We start from the raw sequence: 18,547 nt of genomic DNA, 5'->3' as shown, positions 1-18,547 counted from the left end.
GCAGAACTGAGCCCGGGAAGAAGGGAGGGGTGGGGGGAAGGTGTTCTCAAGAGGTGGCAATGCTTCTCACTGTCCTACTCTTTTATGTGTTGTTAGTGTCTGTAATAAATGTATGTTCTTTTTTCCTTCCCCTAATGAGTCTGCCTTTTGCTCGTGATCATAAAAGGGGGATTTTTCCCCATCCCAGTCCTATCTCGGAGCCCAAGCCTGGCTCTCTGTCCCTTCTCATTGCCGGAGGGGAAGGGAGAGAGAGGTGCTGCATTGTGGTTGGCTGCCAATCAGGCCTAAACCACGACACATGAGCAGGGTGGGGGGAGCCCCGGGGGCTGACATGGGGTGCCAGGCCATGGGCAGGGTGGGGGGAGCCCCGGGGGCTGACATGGGGTGCCGGGCCGTGGGCAGGGTGGGGGGAGCCCCGGGGGGCTGGGCAGGGACGGTCTATGAGGGCACTCAGGGAGATGAAAATGCAAATTGTAAAGGTTCCTTAAGCCTGTGGAAAAAGAAGATTTCAAATCTTGGATATGAAGTCTTCAAATAAGGTATGTCACTATAAAAAGTTGCGATCTGGATTTGTTCTCAGTCCATACCTCACAGTGTCAAAAAAAACAAACCACACACCACTGCAAAAAAGGACAAAAACTTGCAAGTAGTTAGCATCCAACTACAAAAGCCACTCCAGGAATGAATGATGCTGAGCATTTGTCCCTTTCTCAGGCCAAAGCCGTGCATTTTCTAAATGAAAGGATCATTAAAAAACAGTATAAAACATCAAAATCTCCCTTATACCCTAAAAGGCTTTTCTCCACAAAAGACAATGTAATTTACTTAATATGTAGATTTAGAATCCATGTAAAGCTATTTAATTTCTTCACATGTTGAAAATGAAGCGTCATTAGAAAATAGGATATTTTTCAAACAGCAAGATATGTCAACATTTTCCTCTTAAAAACAGGCAGTTCTATTCTGCTGGAGTTAAAAATCTGTAGGAGAGAGAACTGTCCACATGCTTCTCTACCATTCCCATTTCTTGTATACTATATTTGGAAAAAGTCTCCTGCTGCCCAACACCCTTATAGGATGCTCCAGGATTCACCTTTATCAAAATCCCAAGATCATTCTTATCCTACTGCTTCTTCACTGACAGATGAAGTGATATAACCATATCAGCAATTCGTACATAACTAAGATAAAGTTATTTCCAAAAGAAAAAAAAAAAAACCAAACCCAAAGACAGTGCAGTGCTGACTGTCTTTGGGGACAGAGGGCTTACTTTCTAGAGACCCAGAATTTCCTAGACCCATGAGCATTTCTGCTTCCTAGATTCCTGATAGAGTGTGAGATTTATGATTGATGAGCTATAAGTGGACCATCATTTTCCAGGTTCATTCACTTATGTTACTTGTAAACAGGAATAATACTGAGTTGTCCCTGAGAACAGCCAACACCCCAAAGCAGATATCTAACCTACTTTTTTCTCCGCAACTCATACGGTGTAAAGGGAACAGGTGTTGTATAACAAATCTATCTGTCATATTAGCAACTTCTTGACTGCAAAATTATTTTCTACACAAATAAAAATTGAACCAGCTCACATGCAGTACTAGAAGCATAGAGCAAGGCATGAACTGCAAAACAATGTGTCAAGTGACAACCTATAACTGTGTTCATGCATTTGATCATGTCTGTCAGTAACATGGTACTGGTTGAGAAGATGAACAACTCACCTTGAGCATCCAGAACTTAAAAAAAACTGCAATCATCCCCAGAAACGGTAATCATGAGAGAATCAACAGACCCTGGCCTGGTCTTTTGCGGTTTCAGAGGAAAGGTCTAATGCTATGGTGGCTCTATAAGGACCAATTAATGTGAGTTCACTTTCTTCATATAAGACACAATAAAAATGTGACAAAGTTTTTTTGAGGTGTAGTTATGAAGCAAATAGTGGGAATGAGGAGCAAATAAGAATAGGTGGATATTCTACCAAAATGCAGGTTTAGTTACATAAAAAGTTCTTTTAGATAAGAATCACTATGACTATCTCTATCACATTGAAGGTGTCAACAGACAAAGCAACTGACAGTTTAGACTTCAGGTCTGGGCCCATGATAGTCATTCAGAGGAAAAAGTAGTCCATCGTCAGAAATTTCATTGTATTTCCAGATTAAAGAAATTCCATACTTATCCATGTAGGTATTTTTTGAACACTTACTGAGCTGTAAAGGGGTTATAAAGGACTTCTGATCACAAAGAATGTAAAAACTCACACTTCATTTTAACCTTATCTTTGGAAGAAAGCACTTAATTTTGTGGTGGTAACAGACTGCATTTCATGGAGAAGGGAGGAGGGGAAGTGACCAGGGTAATAAAATTAGAGCTGTAGGAAATGTCACGGAGAAACAAATGGGGTTCAAGGAATGAAGAAAAACCTTGCTTCTGTGCATCTGCCTTTCTCTCTGCTTTCCCCCAGCCTTCCACTTCCCTTGGTCTCCATCCTCCAATAGGTCAGTTACGAGAGGGTTAAGCAGTCTCCCACCCACTCCATGAGCAGACATCCAAACCAGGAGCTCTGCTCACCCACTGGCACCTCACACTGATGGTGCGGAGAAGGGAGGGAGCTGAGGTGAGCCATTGGGCTGGGGAGGAGAAAGGCTAGGATCAGTTGTGCCGAAGTTGCATTTACTGATCCTGCAACACGTTAGGGACAGTGTTTATGGGCAGCTGTTTCTGTGAGGGAGCTGTAGCTTCACATTCTTATGGAGATGTCTTGGCAGAAGCAGTTGGACCTCAAGGCTGTACCCACTGACGTCTGTGGCTGGATTGCTGGGCAGCGTCTGTATCTTAGACACCCTTCCATCACACTGCTTAGTGTTGATGCAGTGGGATGTTGACCACCCTGGGCAACTGTGTGTTTTTTTTCTGTGCCTAAATCTGGTCCGGGGAAGTGCTGTCAACTACCAGCCTTTGAGTCATCCCAGTTATGCATCTTGCAATGGGTGGAAAAGGACAAACACATGTGTCCAGTGCTGGGTTCTCTTTCTCCAGTTGAACTGTCAACTGTATGGATACTTGTGCACCCCAGGCAAAGCCCCATGCTCCCACTCTGAAGATCTCCCCAGCCTGTAGAGCAGGCATCAGAGGAGCAGTGTGCTCTTTGGTGCTGTCTCAGATTATGCACCTTTGTAACACAGTGAGGAAGTCTGGGTTTTGAGGTTTTGGGGTTTTGGTATTTTTTGGTTTTAAGATGAAATATACTGCAGCACAACAATCCAAACAGCCCACAGGGACAGCGGTGTTACCACAGACAAAGGAAGTATCCTGTCCAGGGGATTTCTTTGCTTGCCTATATTTAGGGCTAGACCTCATCTGAGGCTTTCATAAATGAAGATGAATTAAAAAAAAGAAAAAAATCTCCAAGCAAAGATGGTGCTATTGATGGTGCCACCAAAGTCAGTGATCTTTTAGAGGCCAGAAAACTAGTGTCGAGTGGCCTTGTTATGATCCAGGAGCTGGAAAATGAATTAAAAGAAGAAGAGAAAGAGAAAGAAGAAGAGAGAGACAAGAGAAATCTGGGCAGAGACATTAGGGCTGTTTTTTCAATTTTCACTCTACAGGGAGTAGAGTCACTGTAGGAACAGGATTAAAACCAACTTTTTTCTGTCTTTGTGTGGTACCAGCAAGGTTTTACAGCTCTAATGCACTGATGCAGTGTAGGACTGGATGATGGTAGAGGCTTTTAGAAGTGGAGACACAGGATAGGATGTAGAGGTATAGAGGCATGGGGCTGGATAAGAGATGGGACACAGGCACGGCGCTGGGGACTTCATGGCTATAAATGGCCTCTAACCCCTGGTTTTCCCAATCCAAAAAATCTATCCACAGAAGCACAATGTGTAGTTAGACTCCAAATTGATGGTTTTCTCTCATATCTCCTCACTAATTGGAGGATTCAGGATGTGTTGCTTCTGTTTTGTCCAGGTGTTATAAAACCCCACAACTGGCCAGCGACATTTGCAGCTGGCAAGTGACAGGCTTCTGCTGCAGAGTTCAGAAGTTCAATTTCCAACATTTCCCACCCCACATGCATACACATAATTATCTGCTACTTGTTAGCAATCACATTTTAAGTTATTTTTTCATCTACCACAGATATGAAGTGGTGAAAAGTGGGAGGAAATTTTTGGGTTTGTAAAATGCTGTGAGAAACATCTAAGGCATGCTGTGGTGAATGATATAGCAACGTAGTTTGAAGGCAACAAATAGATTTATGAGAAAATTGTCTCTTGAACTCTTTAACAGTACTCATTTTGTATGAACAAATGATAATTCTTAAGATGTTTAATCTTTGATGGTTTCCTGTGGGTGTTCATACAGATGACAAATGTATATTCATGATCACAGTCTCAGTATGGCTGTACCTTTTCCAAGGTACCGTACCGCTAGATATCCTGAATAATCCCTTTAAGTTTGGTTTTTCTTACTTTATTCTTTTGAATGGTATTGAAAAGCAGTATAATAACTTACAAATCACTACTGAAATATTTTTGCTGAAACATTGCAAGAATATTCATCATAAGAATAAACAAAAACAGTCCAAACAACTCTATTATGGAAAATGCAATCAAATACAAAGAGACTTTTAAAGATAGGCTCTTGGGGAATTGTTACTACAGGCAACACCATTTGCTCTTCTCACAAGAAGGAGAGAATATGAAGAACCTGTAAATTGCTGTCAACAAGATATATATGTTTGAAAAAGTTCAAGTTGCTCATTTCACTTGCATGTTATTACATCACTTCTTCAACAGTTATTATTTCTTCAGTGTCATGCTTTATTAATGGATTCTTGTATTCTGTCTATTAAAGGAAGAATAAAACATTTCATTAGTGTTTCACGCGTGAGATTAACCATGAGTTTACAATCTATGAACCTCCTGTCATTCAGAGAGTTGTTATTTATTATGTAGAAGCTGTAGTGTAACTCTCAATGAGAGGACTGAACTAGACGTGTCTAGATCTTCCCTCCATGATGAGGTCCCCAAAGAGGCACAAAAGTTTTTTCAATTCAAAAGCCAGAATACTCATCTTTTTAAACATGGAAAAGTTAACATGATGAAGGAATAAAAGGTAAAAGGATTTATAAAGGCTCACCAGTGATCCAGTGTGTCCTTGCAGACACATTCTTGCTTCCAGACCTGGCTGTAGCCAACTTAAAGACTCTGCAAATTGCAAATTGCAGCAAACTGCAACATGCTTTCCAGATGGGCAGTTCCTGCAATGTCTGTCTGTCTGTTCCTTCTTCTCCTGAGTTTCTCCAGCTCTCTGCATAAGCTAGAACCTCTCAGCTCTCTGCTATACTTTCTTCCTTTCCATACCTTAGAAACTTTTCATCCTTCATTATCGTTGCCAAATACTAACATGAGTCTCAACTTCTGCTATGGCACAACTATTTTTGGCCAGCAGTAGATTCTCCCTTCTCTCCTGATTGCTGGCCAACAGTCTGATTCTGTATCATTATTGTGCTGAAAAGTTCAGGCTCAGCACTATTCTAGTGATAGCATATGGCTTAAAGGGAGAGCAGGGTGAAATTGTGTATTTTCTCCAATGTTCCTGTTAGATGGATGACAATTGTTTCAGAATGGAAAAGGAAACATGGACAAACTATTTGCATATGGACCTTCTCTTTAGATACCCCAGGAACAAGAAAAAGAAAGAAAATTTACCCTTGCTCCTGTGCACCTTTCTGACACTTAGGTCATACTTTTGAGACTGCAATGGATCTTTATTTAAAATAAATTTCAGACAAACGGAAAGAAAACATACCTTGAAATCCATTGAAGAGAGCTCATAAAATGTGTCCCTTGGCTGTGGTACTGTAGCAGATGTTTTTTTCAAATAAATGCTTCTACAGTGACAAAAAGAGTAGGTGAAGAAAAGATGTAGTATACAAACATATGAACATGTACTATATAATAATGCCTCTGAGGTATTATTTTATTCCTCTAAGACAAAAGCATTGAAATAGTAACTATAAATTACATAGGCTGAATACAATGGTATCATTTAATTGTTCAGAAATTGGATGATAGCAATTTATTTATGACTTATTAAAGAATCACAAGAAATTGGCTTTTTAAGTATCTGAAAGGGAAATATCCTCAAAACAAGTAAACAATTTCATGTATCACCCATCTAAATTGCAAGGCCTGATGGCAGGAAAGCGGCATTGATGTAAGGCCTTGTCCCAGTATTGGAAAGTGTATTGTATTGATCAGGTGGATAAGAAGGTGGGAATCAGAAATACAGAGCCCACCTGAGGAACATCCGGCAGGTCATGATTCCTACTATAGTTTAATGTCAATTTTCCCTTCCCTCCTCTCCTTTAAAAGGAGGCCAGAAATTTTCTGTTGGGGAAAGAGGTGTTGTTTCAACTACAGCATAAAAATTTTGAACAAGATATAAGGCTTACACTGTGAAGAGAAAAAGTACAAGATTTGTTGCCAGCACTGATACCAGAAATAACATGTATGATGAAGTAGATGTAAGTTGCTCTTTCCCTGAAAGACAAGCAATCATCAAAGTGTTGATTAGTATCACAGAACGGGAATGATTGCACAGCTCTGTGCAATCTGTTTTGCATGATAGTGTGAGGCACCACTATGAGGTGTCTGCTTCTTTGGTTTAGTACCTCATTGCCCTATAACATGTGAAGGAACGGGGTGGCTGACAGTATGTGGACTGTCTATGGTAGCTTGAGACCTTACCAAGCGTTTTGTGAGGAACTGAGACCTACAGAGTACTTCAGAATCCAAGGTGGCAGAGAGTAATGGGGGAAAAGATAAGTTTATAAAGCCAGAAGTAGAAATGGAAGAAGGAGAAGACCTGGCAGCTGTCCTCAAAAAGGTCTGCCTTATTCACTATCTCCTTGCATGAAGCACCCACTGTCACACGAGAATGCTTGGAGGCCTCCCCCATGTCAAAAGATGCCAATTCCTTGCACCTTTTCAGCCTGGAAAATTAATGTGTAAATATCGGTGTTTTCGTCTGTAGGTATGAAGTCATAAATGAGGCAGACAAGTAATAACTGAGGGAAAACTAGGTCAAGGAAGTGATTTTCATTCTTACCAAACTCTACGGGTGTACTCCACTCTCCCCAGCTTGTGCTCACTAAACAGCCATTGTCAGTTGCTCTGATTTTAACGCTGTACCTTTTTCCTGTGCTGAAGCTCCCAAATACGTAGGAGTTTCCTGTGATGTTTCTTTCCTAAAAACGAAACAACTAGACTGAGAACTTTTTATTCATTGGTTGTACAGATGCTAAGAATGTGTCAGGTTCATTTAATGCTTCAAACAATTACAAAAGAAAATTATACATATACTTCCCTGAAGAGACTCTGGTGAAATAAGTAGAAAATCAGTCTTTAAAAAGTTATCTTGTTCCATCCTAATCCCCTTTGTTTGAACAATTTTGTTATTGGTGATACGAAGATGAAATTTGCAGTATGCTTCCCTACTACTTAGCCTCTGCTAAACAACAGGACTTTGCGAAAAAAATAACCAATAGTTTATTTTCAGTCTGTAAATTATTTATTTTACTAGAAGGTCATTTTTTAAAGATCTGGCATTCCCTTACCATAGATGTTTTCAAAACTGAAGTAGAGTTTAACAGCCAGATTATACAGAAGGGAAAATTTTGACATATATTGAAATCCTTCTCAGAAGAGTATGGAGCCTTCTTGAAAACTTATTTTTTTTTCCTTCTTCATAGTGGCTTATCTTTCAGGTGATATTTTCTTGCCTTCTCCATCTCAACTCCTTCCAGAGGCCATTAATAAATAAAAAATAATCCACATTTTGGGTGTCTAAGTGTAATGTGGAATTATAATCCATATTTCTACATATATGTGAATTTGGTAGGAAGTACAAAAGACTGTAAAATGGAAGATTTTGTGACTTGCATAGAAGTAGTATAAAGTTCCACATGTGCAGGTGTTTTTTGTACCATGTTTATAAACAGCAGTTTAAAACAATGAGTTTAGAAAACTTGTCAATAAAGAGCATATGGACTATACTGAAACTGGTAGCGTGCAACCGAAATAATTTGGTTGGAGGATGTTCCAATATAGATAAAATTTCAACCCAGCATAAATGTTAGATTAATATGATAATGAAAACTTACTATTTTAGATGTGGTTTTGATGGTTTTCTGAGGATCAGCCTAGTAACAAGAGAAAAATTTAATTTTTATTATTGTTCTTTTTGTTACCATATAATAAAGGGTCTTGCCTTATAAATGTTTGATTTTCAGGAATAAAAAAGTACATCTAATATTATAAATGCCTTCTTTGAAGACAGCGAAGTTAAGTTGTTCTTCCACTGAAAGGTTTCTCCTCACCACTGGTGCTCTGAAAGTCTGTACGCTTTAAATTTGATTGCAGAACCGAGTATCAAAGAACTAAAAAAAAATGCTCAGGTTGTCCATCTGTTAATATTTTACGTTTTACTTGTACAAAACAAAGTAATTTAAAAAATGCTAGTAAACTTGGACAATGTTGTTTCCATTAAATATTTTGTCTGTGTAGTTCTACATTCTTAAACATTTAATTTAGCTATGTTATGTCTCTATTTTTTTTTATTTTTTAATTGTGTTTTTAATGGTGGAACAACGTACTCACAAATATTTCTGCAAATATTTCAAGCTTTGTTTCTGATGGATGTAATACTACTTTTCATATTCATCCAAGTCTTCAAAATAGTTGCGATTACTGAAATGCATAATAACAACGATAGACCAGGAAAACCTGGATATTCTGTTCCAATAACCTGTAAGAATATTTCTTTTTATTCAGAGACGTGTATGGCTCTTTCCACTTTAACTTAAAAAAAAAAAAAGGACACAGAACTTAATAAAACCCCACAATGAACAGCTGCTGTATTACTGTCCCCCACACCTGATTGTGACAGTTTTGGTGCAACCGTCTTGACTGTCTATGCTGCAGAGCTACTTTAGATAAACCTAAACTCCTAAATTCCCTCAGCTGGTGTCAGTAAATGGAGGCAATAGGAGACGACAGCAACGTTGGATAAACAGAGAGCAGGATGGAAAGCACGGTGATCCAGGTGGAGATGCCTAAGAGCTCTTGCAGCACATCCTGATTTACAGCTGTGCCTATGTAACAAATCATGTGTTTCTTCTTCAGACCTAATTTAGCAATACTATAAACCTGATGGAGCAGTAAGGATGACCACAAGAAGCAGGAACAAATGCAGAATGAGTTTGTGAAAGACAAGATAAAAGTGACTGATGGAATAGGAGGTTGCAGAGGGGAAAACCATAGTATGAGTGGCAGTGGTGCTCATGTGCAAGTGGAGAACTATAGATCAACAAGGAGAGGTTAGGTAAGTAGGCAAGAGAACAGGGTATTAGTTGTATGGTAGCGTGTGTGGAAATACAAGCACACAAAATACTGCTAAGAGTCATAATTATTCTTACCTGGTTTTCTATAACAATTTCATACTTGAAACAAGCACGTCTTTTCACATGACTTGTGTGAGGTGGTTGCCACCGAATTTCACAGCTATGAAAAGTTTCTGTACAGTTCACAGTGACATTTAATGGAGGAGTAAGTTTTTCTACAATAATGTGATTAGAAATACAATTGATTAATAATCAGTTCTCTTCGCTCTGGCTTTTTTAAATATAGGTAGATGTTCAAGCAAATGGTCTAAAAAGGTGTAATGCAACTTTACCATAATTATTATATTCACTCCATATTCTGAAGCAGGACTCCCTGATTTAACACTTCAGTAGAGGAGCCTTCCATAACAGCAGGTAAAATTTAAAAACACAAACCATTTGTTAGATTTTACTGATTTCAGCATACAATCTGTGCAGGGTTTTTGTTTTGTTTAAGTTGGTTGGGGTTTGTTTTAATAGTGTGATCATATTAAACAGAAGCAATTTTTTTTTTTTTTTCAATTTTTGATTAGCAAAATTCTTCCATTAAAAAAAAGAAACGTTTTTGCTCATAGTGTTAAGGTAATTGGTTCTTTTGTATTGTGTGGATGAACAGAACTACAAGATAATGATGCAAGACCAACTTCTGGGTAGTCTCGCTCAGGCTTCTTTAGCTAGTTAATCCCGAAAGATAACACATTTCTTTCAGAGAATAAATATTTGACTGAAATATTCACAATTCTCTAACCTATGATTTCAGATTGTCTCTGCATTCACTTGGTTTTGTTCATTCTTGTACTTTTGACTTTTCAGCCATCAAGGCTGGGGAAAAAGAAAAAAAAAAAAATTGTCTGAGGAGCAGTATTTTAAAAATGTACGTTTTTTCCTTCATTCCCTTTACATAAAACTGGAAATAACATTGAAAAAAAAAAAATCCCACAAAAAACAAACCTTACCAATTTTGTACAGAAAAATCGTCTTCTTATATGATTGAATGTTTTGTCCACTTCTAGACCCATTTACCAGGAAACAAGCTCTCTTATTTGCTATTGTCACATTTTGGAATCTACATCCTGTGTGCATTCCAAAATTATCTCTGATGTAATTCTGGCATCCCGTGTAATCTTCTTTCCTTTACATGACATATTGCACTAGTTAAATATTGACAATGTCACATGTCAGACCAGAAATCAAAATTCCCTGGATTTCAGCAGACCTACTTACCTTGAGGTCTTCCAGTACAGGAAATATTGGGTATCTCCTGAAGCAGTCCTGTCCACATGCCAAGTGCAGTTCATGAAAGAAACATTAAAAATGACACAGACAAAATTTTCAATGGCTGTCCCATTCATGCCTGTAAACGCAGAGAGAATAGCTTACGTTTGCTCTGTGGGAAGACTGTATAACTGCTCAAATTACGCAGATCTCTTCAAGCTCATTTAGCGACCTGATTAGTAAATCCAATTGCATATTGTTTGGGTTTTGCAGTTACATGCTTACTTTGAGATAGCAGTGATTTTCTTTGTGTTGAGCCATGAGGATTATCTAACATAGACACATCTCTAGCATCTGTAACAATGTCATGCAGCTGACAGCACTGATTCCAAAAGAAATGCTGTTATTGAGTGGACCAAAACTTTTGACATCATTAGATGCTTAGGGAGAAAAGTATAAGGAGAGAGAAAGCACCAAGCAAACCTTCACCTATATGCTTTCAGCTATCAGCAAGCAGTGCCCTGTGGGCTTCCAAAGTTAAAGGCTACCTCATAGATTACCATGTTTAGCAGTCTGAGAAAGCCTGATTCCCCCATTAATTTCCTTCATACCTTTTAAATCCTTTTTTTTTTTTTTTTTTTTTTTGTTCTCTACCACATCCCTTGCCAATAGGATGAGCAAAGGGAGAATTCAAAAAGTGTCTTTTCCTTCTGTCTTCTTTCCTCTCTTCAACTGTAACATGATAAATGGCATGTTTTCTCCAGAAGATAAGGAGCTCAAACACACTGTTGTGTCTTTCATGGCTTGCTCCAGGCAGCTAATGTGCTGTATGAAGACTTTGGGGATGACTCTATAGAAGAAAAATTCTTTCATTTGGGTGTACTACAAGTGCAGGCACATAATAAAGGTGGTTAAGATCAAGGTTTCCAGAGGGAAAGGCTGTTACCTAGGAGACCTGACCTAATATGATGATGTGTAGCTTAGTTACAAATAGAGCTGGACAAATTAAACCCCATCCCTCAAAATACTTCAGTGGAAACTTTTACTTCATGCTCACCAAACTAAGAGTCAGAAATGCACTAGGGGAAATGTTGTCAGGGACAGGATTTTGCAAAGGAGTCCCAAGAGTAGCAACCATCTGATTCTTAAAACTTTGGAAACAAAGAGGAGTTGTTCAAAAAACAACAAAGGTCTCGGAGTACTCCTGGATTTCTGGAAAAATTCCCCTTTTCCAAGGGGAAGGTTGAAACTGTTTTAAGAGCTTGGTTCAGCAGCATTCCTTTTGACAGTAGTGTTGGCCTAAGCATCCCCATCCTCTGCGGTTCCTTCTTGATTCCATCCTGCCTCCCTAGATGTCCTAGTGCTGTCCTTTGTAGGGTCTCATAATGAATAGTTCTGAAGGAAGTGGTCATCATTAAAGCTAATGCTCCTCCCACCCCAGTAGTTTTTGTTTCTTCTTTCTTCATCTGGCTTATCATCCTTTACCAGAAACAATGGAACAAGCTCATCTAAGATGACACTGTGGGTTAGCAATAAAGATCCAGAGGAGAGCTGTCGAAGCTATTTCTGCTGCTGCAAGAAACGTTGACCTCTCTCAAGTCACTAAAGGTATCTAAGCTCTCAGTATAGAGTTGCTTATATCCAGTTTATGTGTAATTTTATCTATATATGTATAACAAACCACTCCCAAGCATCCAGGATTATGGTACTGTACTGAGGTGATGGAGAGCTTTGCTCAGTTCTCTGGTCTGCCACAGATTCAGTTTATGTCCCAGGGTCAATCAAATCTGTGTACGTCACTTCCTCATTTACAAAAGAAATAGAGAAGTTTTCTTCCCATCAAGAAATTGTGAGGTCTTGCAATAGTCTGAAATATGATCACAAGTGCTGTGCAAGAGTCTTAGAGGGATGGGTTTTGTGAAATCTCTGGCAATGATGCAAATCAAAAGAAAAAAGGGTTATTCTGATTTTGAATCTGATCACAACCTGACTCACCTGTGGCTGAACAATCAGGTAAGTTGTCTGGTGACATAGGAAATAGGGTGAAAGAAATTCCTAAAATGGCATCGTGGTCAAGGAAAAGACAAATGAAACCACATCCTTCACCTCTTCAGCAGTGGCCTCAGTTTTTTGTATCTGAGAGAAATGCATAGAAATATACTCAGATGTTCTTTAAACTAATTAAAGTTCTGCAGCCAGAACATTACTCCACCTACAAAACAAACATGATCAACTGCACAGTGTCATATTCATACCAACATCAAGCACAGGATGGGAAGAACACTTAGACATCTTTGAGTCACTATTCCCTTTGCCAACATGACTTTTTTTCCAGGTTTTGAGGGGATTTATTTTTCTTTTTTTTTTTTTTTTTTTTTTTCTTTTATTTATTCACCTTTCTATGGGTATGGCAAAGAAAAATCTAATTGAGTAGGTAAGTATGACTACCCATCCTTTAAGGTTTATTTTTGAGCCTATAGTATTCATTCGCAGTGTAAGTGTTATAGTTTTACTCCTATTTTTAGCAACACCTGGAATGGAGCTAAATCTTCACAAGACAGTTCTCCCATTATCTCCCAATTTTTCAGTAAGAAGCTGAAATTTTTATCTTTCCAGTTTATACTTGAAGACTATTTAAATTGTTCTAGTGGCTTCTTGCTTAACTGCTCCTCTTTTAATAACCCCATATTTGTCACTTCTTTATCAATATTTCCTTAAAAAAGAGGTAAGATCATACTCTTATGATCATTTTCTGTGAGATGTGATACAAAGAACAATTTAGTTTCTCTGTAGTACACTCTTCCTTCTGAACTGCCTCCTATAATCTTTGATAACAAAAATAAAATACATATTCAAGTATACTAATATCCCCACAAGCATCCTTTTTTTCATATGTGAATAACTTATTTTCCCATATTTTAATGTCTTTATATTTGAAATCTTTCTTGACATTCTTTATATCTTTTTATGAAAGAGGTAAGGTACTTGGGACTGATGATCATTGTGATTGCAACCAACTGCATAATAACTCACTGTTTTAAGCATACACAGTGCTTCTATTTAGTTAGTTTGTTAGTTTTTTACTTGCTTATATACTTTTCTTGAGTCAGTTTAGGTAACCTCCATCTCTTGGGCAGGCGCTAGAAACTGTAGGAGTAGTAGTTGCAGAAAAGTATCAGAGAAAAGAAAAGTTGGCTCTGCAATGACTTGTGGTAATCAGAATTGATAACAAGGAAGGACAGGATCTCACCTCTGGGTTTTGAGCCCAAGAGAATTTTTATTTTTATTCAGTAGTTCTTGAATAGAAAATGCATGACCTGCTCTTGACTCTTGGACACAATGAATCAGTTAATTTGTGAAGGAGTGTAAATAACATACTTACTACTGGAAATTAATAAAAAAAATTAAATTGCTTTAACTTTTTAACCTAACTCTGAAGATGCTCTTAAATTGTGGGTTGGAGTTTTTCTCCCCTAAACTTACCCAAGCGCTCTATAGATATGCCCACAGGGGAACCAGTAATCCTACATTGCCTTAATACAGGCTGGAAAGAAACAGCTACTCAAAATAACAGTTTGTTCAACTTGGTCTCAGACAAGATGAATGAAGGCTTCACTGTGTTTATTTCCTGTCACTCACTGAGAAGATATTCCAGGGTGACCAGCCCAGAGGGATGCCTAAGCTTTCCACCTTGGTTAGGTGAATCCAGGAGGATTCATTCCTTTCCCCTCTTACATCATCTGGAAATCACATGTAAGTACTGAACAGAAATGCTGCCACTGTTCTTTTCATACAGAAAACTGAAATCTATTTCTGAAAATGCCTTTTCCTTCTCTTTCTTATATCTGTGTTAGTATTATGTGCTGCTTCTCTTTAGAAAAACAATTGTGGTAGAAGAATAATACTGTTTTCCCCAGTGGTGGTCCAAACTTTCTTTCACATCTCAGATAATTCATGTGCAGATTATTGATCAAAATTTTAAGGAAACATAAAGTGTTTCTATGTGAAGTGGTTTCCTTTCTGCACTGTAATTTTTAAATTTTCTGTGAAAATTGGCTACTGTTAGACAATGTGTTATAGCACAAGCCACTCTCAGTTACCTCTCAAAGCATACTGAATCCTGACACATGTCCAGAGGAGATAGTCGTGTTAGGAATTTGGAATTATCAGCAAGGTTGAAATCCTGCTGCAGTGGCTATTCTTATCCAGATTCACTAGAGAGTTGATTACATGAGAAGAAAAGCTGCCCAAAAACCTGCTGTTTATAAGTAACATATAACCATATAGCTCATCATGTCTTAATATTACTATGATTTTTATAACTAATGAAGGTTTGTAATTGAAAAAAAAATAAATAAAAATAAAATAATAATAAAAAACCCCCACCAAACCCTATGGGGTTTTTTATATCATTACATTTTGTTAAGGGAAATACCTTACCTGTGATGAGTACAGTACTTAAGACTAGACCTCTGAGTTTTATTTCCCAGCTTTGTGTCTGAAGCACTTGGAAATTTATTTTTGTCTGGGGGAATATATGAAATAGAATTACTGCTTACATGTGCATGTGAGGTGTGCTATCAGGGTAAAATTAAACTTACAGTCCTGTGACATTTTCAGAGAACTGTATATATGTGAAATCTACTTCAGTATTAAAATTGTATTAAGAGAAAAGACGCTGACATACTTCCATTCTACTGGTGTCTAAATGTAGTACTCCTAAAAGGGGTTCACTCTGCATAACAATTTTGCTCTATGGGTGTGAAGAGCTAAAATCTGAACATTTTCAGTTCGGCTGTGTTTTCAAGAGAAAGTGACATAGGCACTTTTCAGTGCTGTAATGCAGGTTTTAACAAGCAAAATACTGATATGTGGATGAGGCCCCTTGTACTGGAAACAGCTAATTTAAAAATATTTTTATATAATTATTTTAAGACTGTAATAAAAATATACCATCAAATTTTTGTATAAGACATTCAGCAGACAAAAGTATGCATTTGCAGGTGGTGTCTATTCACACCTCACAGTTACATGAGCAACATTAAAACTAGCACACATAAAAAAAAATGCAGTATTTCTTTGCCTGCGTTATTTGGAGTAAAAGAAAAGAAAACCCAGACAAAGACAAAAGTAAACTTACCTCCTCCTTATTTCCCCGTCGCAGCTACAGTAATGGGGCACAAAAAGAACGGAAGACGTGAATTTGCAATGGTGGCAGTTTGTGAGCTTTGACAATGTGACTTCATTATTAAGTTCTTCTAAATGGCTTGTGTAACAGGGTGTGAAAATCCTGCCTACGTCTTGCCCATTTCCCTTACTCTGTACTTCTGTAACGTAATGAGGAAAAGTGTGGTTACACCCACTGTTTTTCTACAGGGAGGCAAATAAGTCAGAATAGGACACCCTCTTTATCACTTCATTCACATAATTTTCACTCATTTTTGTCATACATTTTTCATATAGGTGATTGTACAGGGCACAGCCTCAGCCAAGTGAATATATGAGTCTACCTTCTGGCTAGGTATAGGTCAGGTACCACTGCTTCAAGCCGCGTCACTGTTTTCTGCTTACTGCTTAGGGTCACCACCCTGCACAGCAGAATAAGCCTAGTGCTCTGGACTTTGCAACAGCTATTCCCAGCTTTGCACTAGCCAGACTCATTTCCCCGAGACGGGTGACAAACCGATGTCACTGGCCCCTACAGCTTTTTCATGGTAACACGTGGACTGGGTGAATCCAACTCACAGACCAGGAAAAGTTTCTTCATGCATGCACGTACCCTGAGTGTACCAGATCAACACCACATCGTTTGTCTGTGTTCGTGCCCTGGTCCCAGGAAGGTGTGCAGTCCCCCTTGCCCTCTGCTTGCAGAGTCTGAGCATCCTCTTTCCAGTTGCATTCGAGAAGGTGAGGACGCACACACGGTGTGGTGGTAACACCGTTGGTGGTGCGCCACCCAGGCACGGACATCCACAACCATCCTTGTTAGGAGGCTCCGAAATGAGTAAGCCCGAGGCTTTTTTTTTGCCACCTTGACTGATTTTGACACTAAAGAGTGTGCCTGGGTCCTGAAAGATGTGTCTTCAGCAAAGCAACTCTCTGTGAACTGAGAAACATAACGCCTGTTTTTTCATGTACCCCATTGTACAGTCTGATTACAGAGTCCTCTGCCTTTCTCACCTTTAAATAATTTGAACAGGAAAATGAAGTTATTAAAGTAGACAACAGCATTTAAATCTGATTAATTATAATGTTCACTGAGTGTACTAGTCTTACTATTCGTATCTGCTATAACTCACTGGAGGACTGGTAAATCAGATCAAATCTGTCCTGCTTCTGTACCCTTTACAGCTACATTTCCACCAGCCTTTGTTCTTGTTGCTCTCTTGGGCAGAGGAGGAGTTGGGGGGGTTTCAGCTTCTTTAACTCTCAATTCCTCAATTATATTCATAGAGTAGACAACAGGATACTAGCATGTTCCTTGCTAAGGCATTTCATTTCAGGACCTGCAGAAGTAAGTCCTTTTGTTCTCTTTCTCACTTTCTGTTGTAGATACTTCTATAAAATTGGAGTGAATTATGGTTTGGGGATAGATTTGTATCAGTAAACCTGAAACCTCATTTTTTATAAGGTTTGTACAACCTGCCCAGCTAGATGACAATAATGCTGTGTAGGTTCAAAGATAAACAGCCAATTCTCATTTGCATCCATAAGTTGCAGAGAAAGAAACAGGTCTTCTGTGGAAAGGATGCAAGTATGTAATCACACTGATGTCAAAGCTTAGCAGTATGGCAGGAATACTAATTGTTGTGTAACGGACACAATCTACAACCCTGTTACTATTATATTTTAGTTTGATAAATGAGAATTTCTCAGAACATTTAACATTGTTAGAAGGAAGAATTATCCAGGAAAACAGCTGTAAATAGTCCAGTGTTTTCTTGGATTTTTTTTGGATTATGTTCTTTAGTCCATTGGTAGGATTTCTGCTTTCCAAAGTGTCGGTTAATTCTATACTCCCTTTTAATGATTTACTGACAAAGCACATTGCCACAGTGTCCTTGAACCTGTTAAGGGCAGATTGCCTAGGGAAAAAAAAAAAAAAAAAAAAAAGAAAAAAAAGTTAAAGAAATTGAAGGATTTAGAGAGATCAGAGCAGAAAACAGTCCAAATCCCATCAGTGGTACATACAAAATCCTAGAAAATTGGGCACTTGATATGCACTCTATATGCCAACTAGGAGGAAAAATATAGGGCCTGATCCAGAACCATTGGCATCAGTAGGTAATCTGTCCTTGAGCACATGAACCTTCAGGTGAAGCCACTCATAAAAACAGCAGAATGGGATCACGCAGAATAAAACTAGGGATGTTTTCTTTGTTAGGAATGACAGAGGAAGAACTTGTCCTCGTATTTGGTTCAGACTTTAGTATTTAATTTAGCTCCAAGATGTGGTAACTGATGAACTTGCACATAAATGGCACTCACTGTGTCTTCCCTGAAAAAATATATGAACTGTTTGCAATTAAAACCCCCAAAATCATGACCTAACCTCAGGGAATAAGTGAGCCTGTCAAAATAGAAACAAGGCGGCTTTCACGATGAGCGTTCAAGGTAGAGGTACCAACTGGCACATTTTTCAGACCAACTGGCAGGTCTTATGGAAAATGAGATTTTCAGCACTCTTTCACTGTTTATGGCGTACAGAAAGGTAACCATCAGGTTATGAAGTGTGCTTTTATGTTATTATGTGCAGGTAGAACAAAAGCTAACTGGTGATCTTGGGACTAGTGTGCATTCACCCGTTGGCCACTGAGGAAATCTCATTACTTATGACATCTTGCAAAGACTAGGGAAAATTCAGCCAAACCAACTCTG

General features: G+C 38.5%; 1 protein-coding gene across 3 annotated transcripts; it reads right to left on the bottom strand.

Moving 5' to 3' along the window:
• Positions 1-4,354: 4,354 nt before the first annotated feature.
• Positions 4,355-15,914, bottom strand: LOC116962548 (granulocyte-macrophage colony-stimulating factor receptor subunit alpha-like). 3 transcript variants are annotated; one of them, XM_032996559.1, is made up of 11 exons: positions 15,810-15,825; positions 15,110-15,194; positions 12,665-12,805; positions 10,679-10,808; positions 10,411-10,586; positions 9,491-9,630; positions 8,177-8,215; positions 7,123-7,261; positions 6,467-6,554; positions 5,821-5,902; positions 4,355-4,854 (listed from the first exon to the last, which is right to left on the bottom strand). In XM_032996559.1, the coding sequence occupies exons 3-11, from the start codon at positions 12,699-12,701 to the stop codon at positions 4,786-4,788; spliced, it is 900 nt and encodes a 299-aa protein (XP_032852450.1). In that variant the 5' UTR covers positions 12,702-12,805; positions 15,110-15,194; positions 15,810-15,825; the 3' UTR covers positions 4,355-4,785. The 3 variants fall into 3 exon arrangements, with proteins under 3 accessions (XP_032852450.1, XP_032852449.1, XP_032852451.1); XM_032996558.2 differs by lacking the exon at positions 15,110-15,194 and having other exon boundaries at positions 15,810-15,914; XM_032996560.2 differs by lacking the exons at positions 12,665-12,805; positions 15,110-15,194 and having other exon boundaries at positions 15,810-15,914.
• Between the last annotated feature and the right edge of the window lie 2,633 nt (positions 15,915-18,547).

This window comes from Tyto alba, unplaced genomic scaffold (genome assembly GCF_018691265.1).
Source record: "Tyto alba isolate M040663 unplaced genomic scaffold, T.alba_DEE_v4.0 Super-Scaffold_14, whole genome shotgun sequence".
Classification (NCBI taxonomy): Eukaryota; Metazoa; Chordata; class Aves; order Strigiformes; family Tytonidae; genus Tyto; species Tyto alba.
This window is presented reverse-complemented; position numbering and strand designations above follow the sequence as displayed.

Coding starts and splice junctions, on each gene's coding strand:
- LOC116962548 (XM_032996558.2), bottom strand. CDS start 12,701: ATGTCACCAGACAACTTACCTGATTGTTCAGCCACAG. Junction 7,262..8,176: donor TCAAAACCACATCTAAAATA/GTAAGTTTTCAT, acceptor TTTCGTTTTTAG/GAAAGAAACATCACAGGAAA. Junction 4,855..5,820: donor TCTCTTCAATGGATTTCAAG/GTATGTTTTCTT, acceptor TTCCTTTAATAG/ACAGAATACAAGAATCCATT.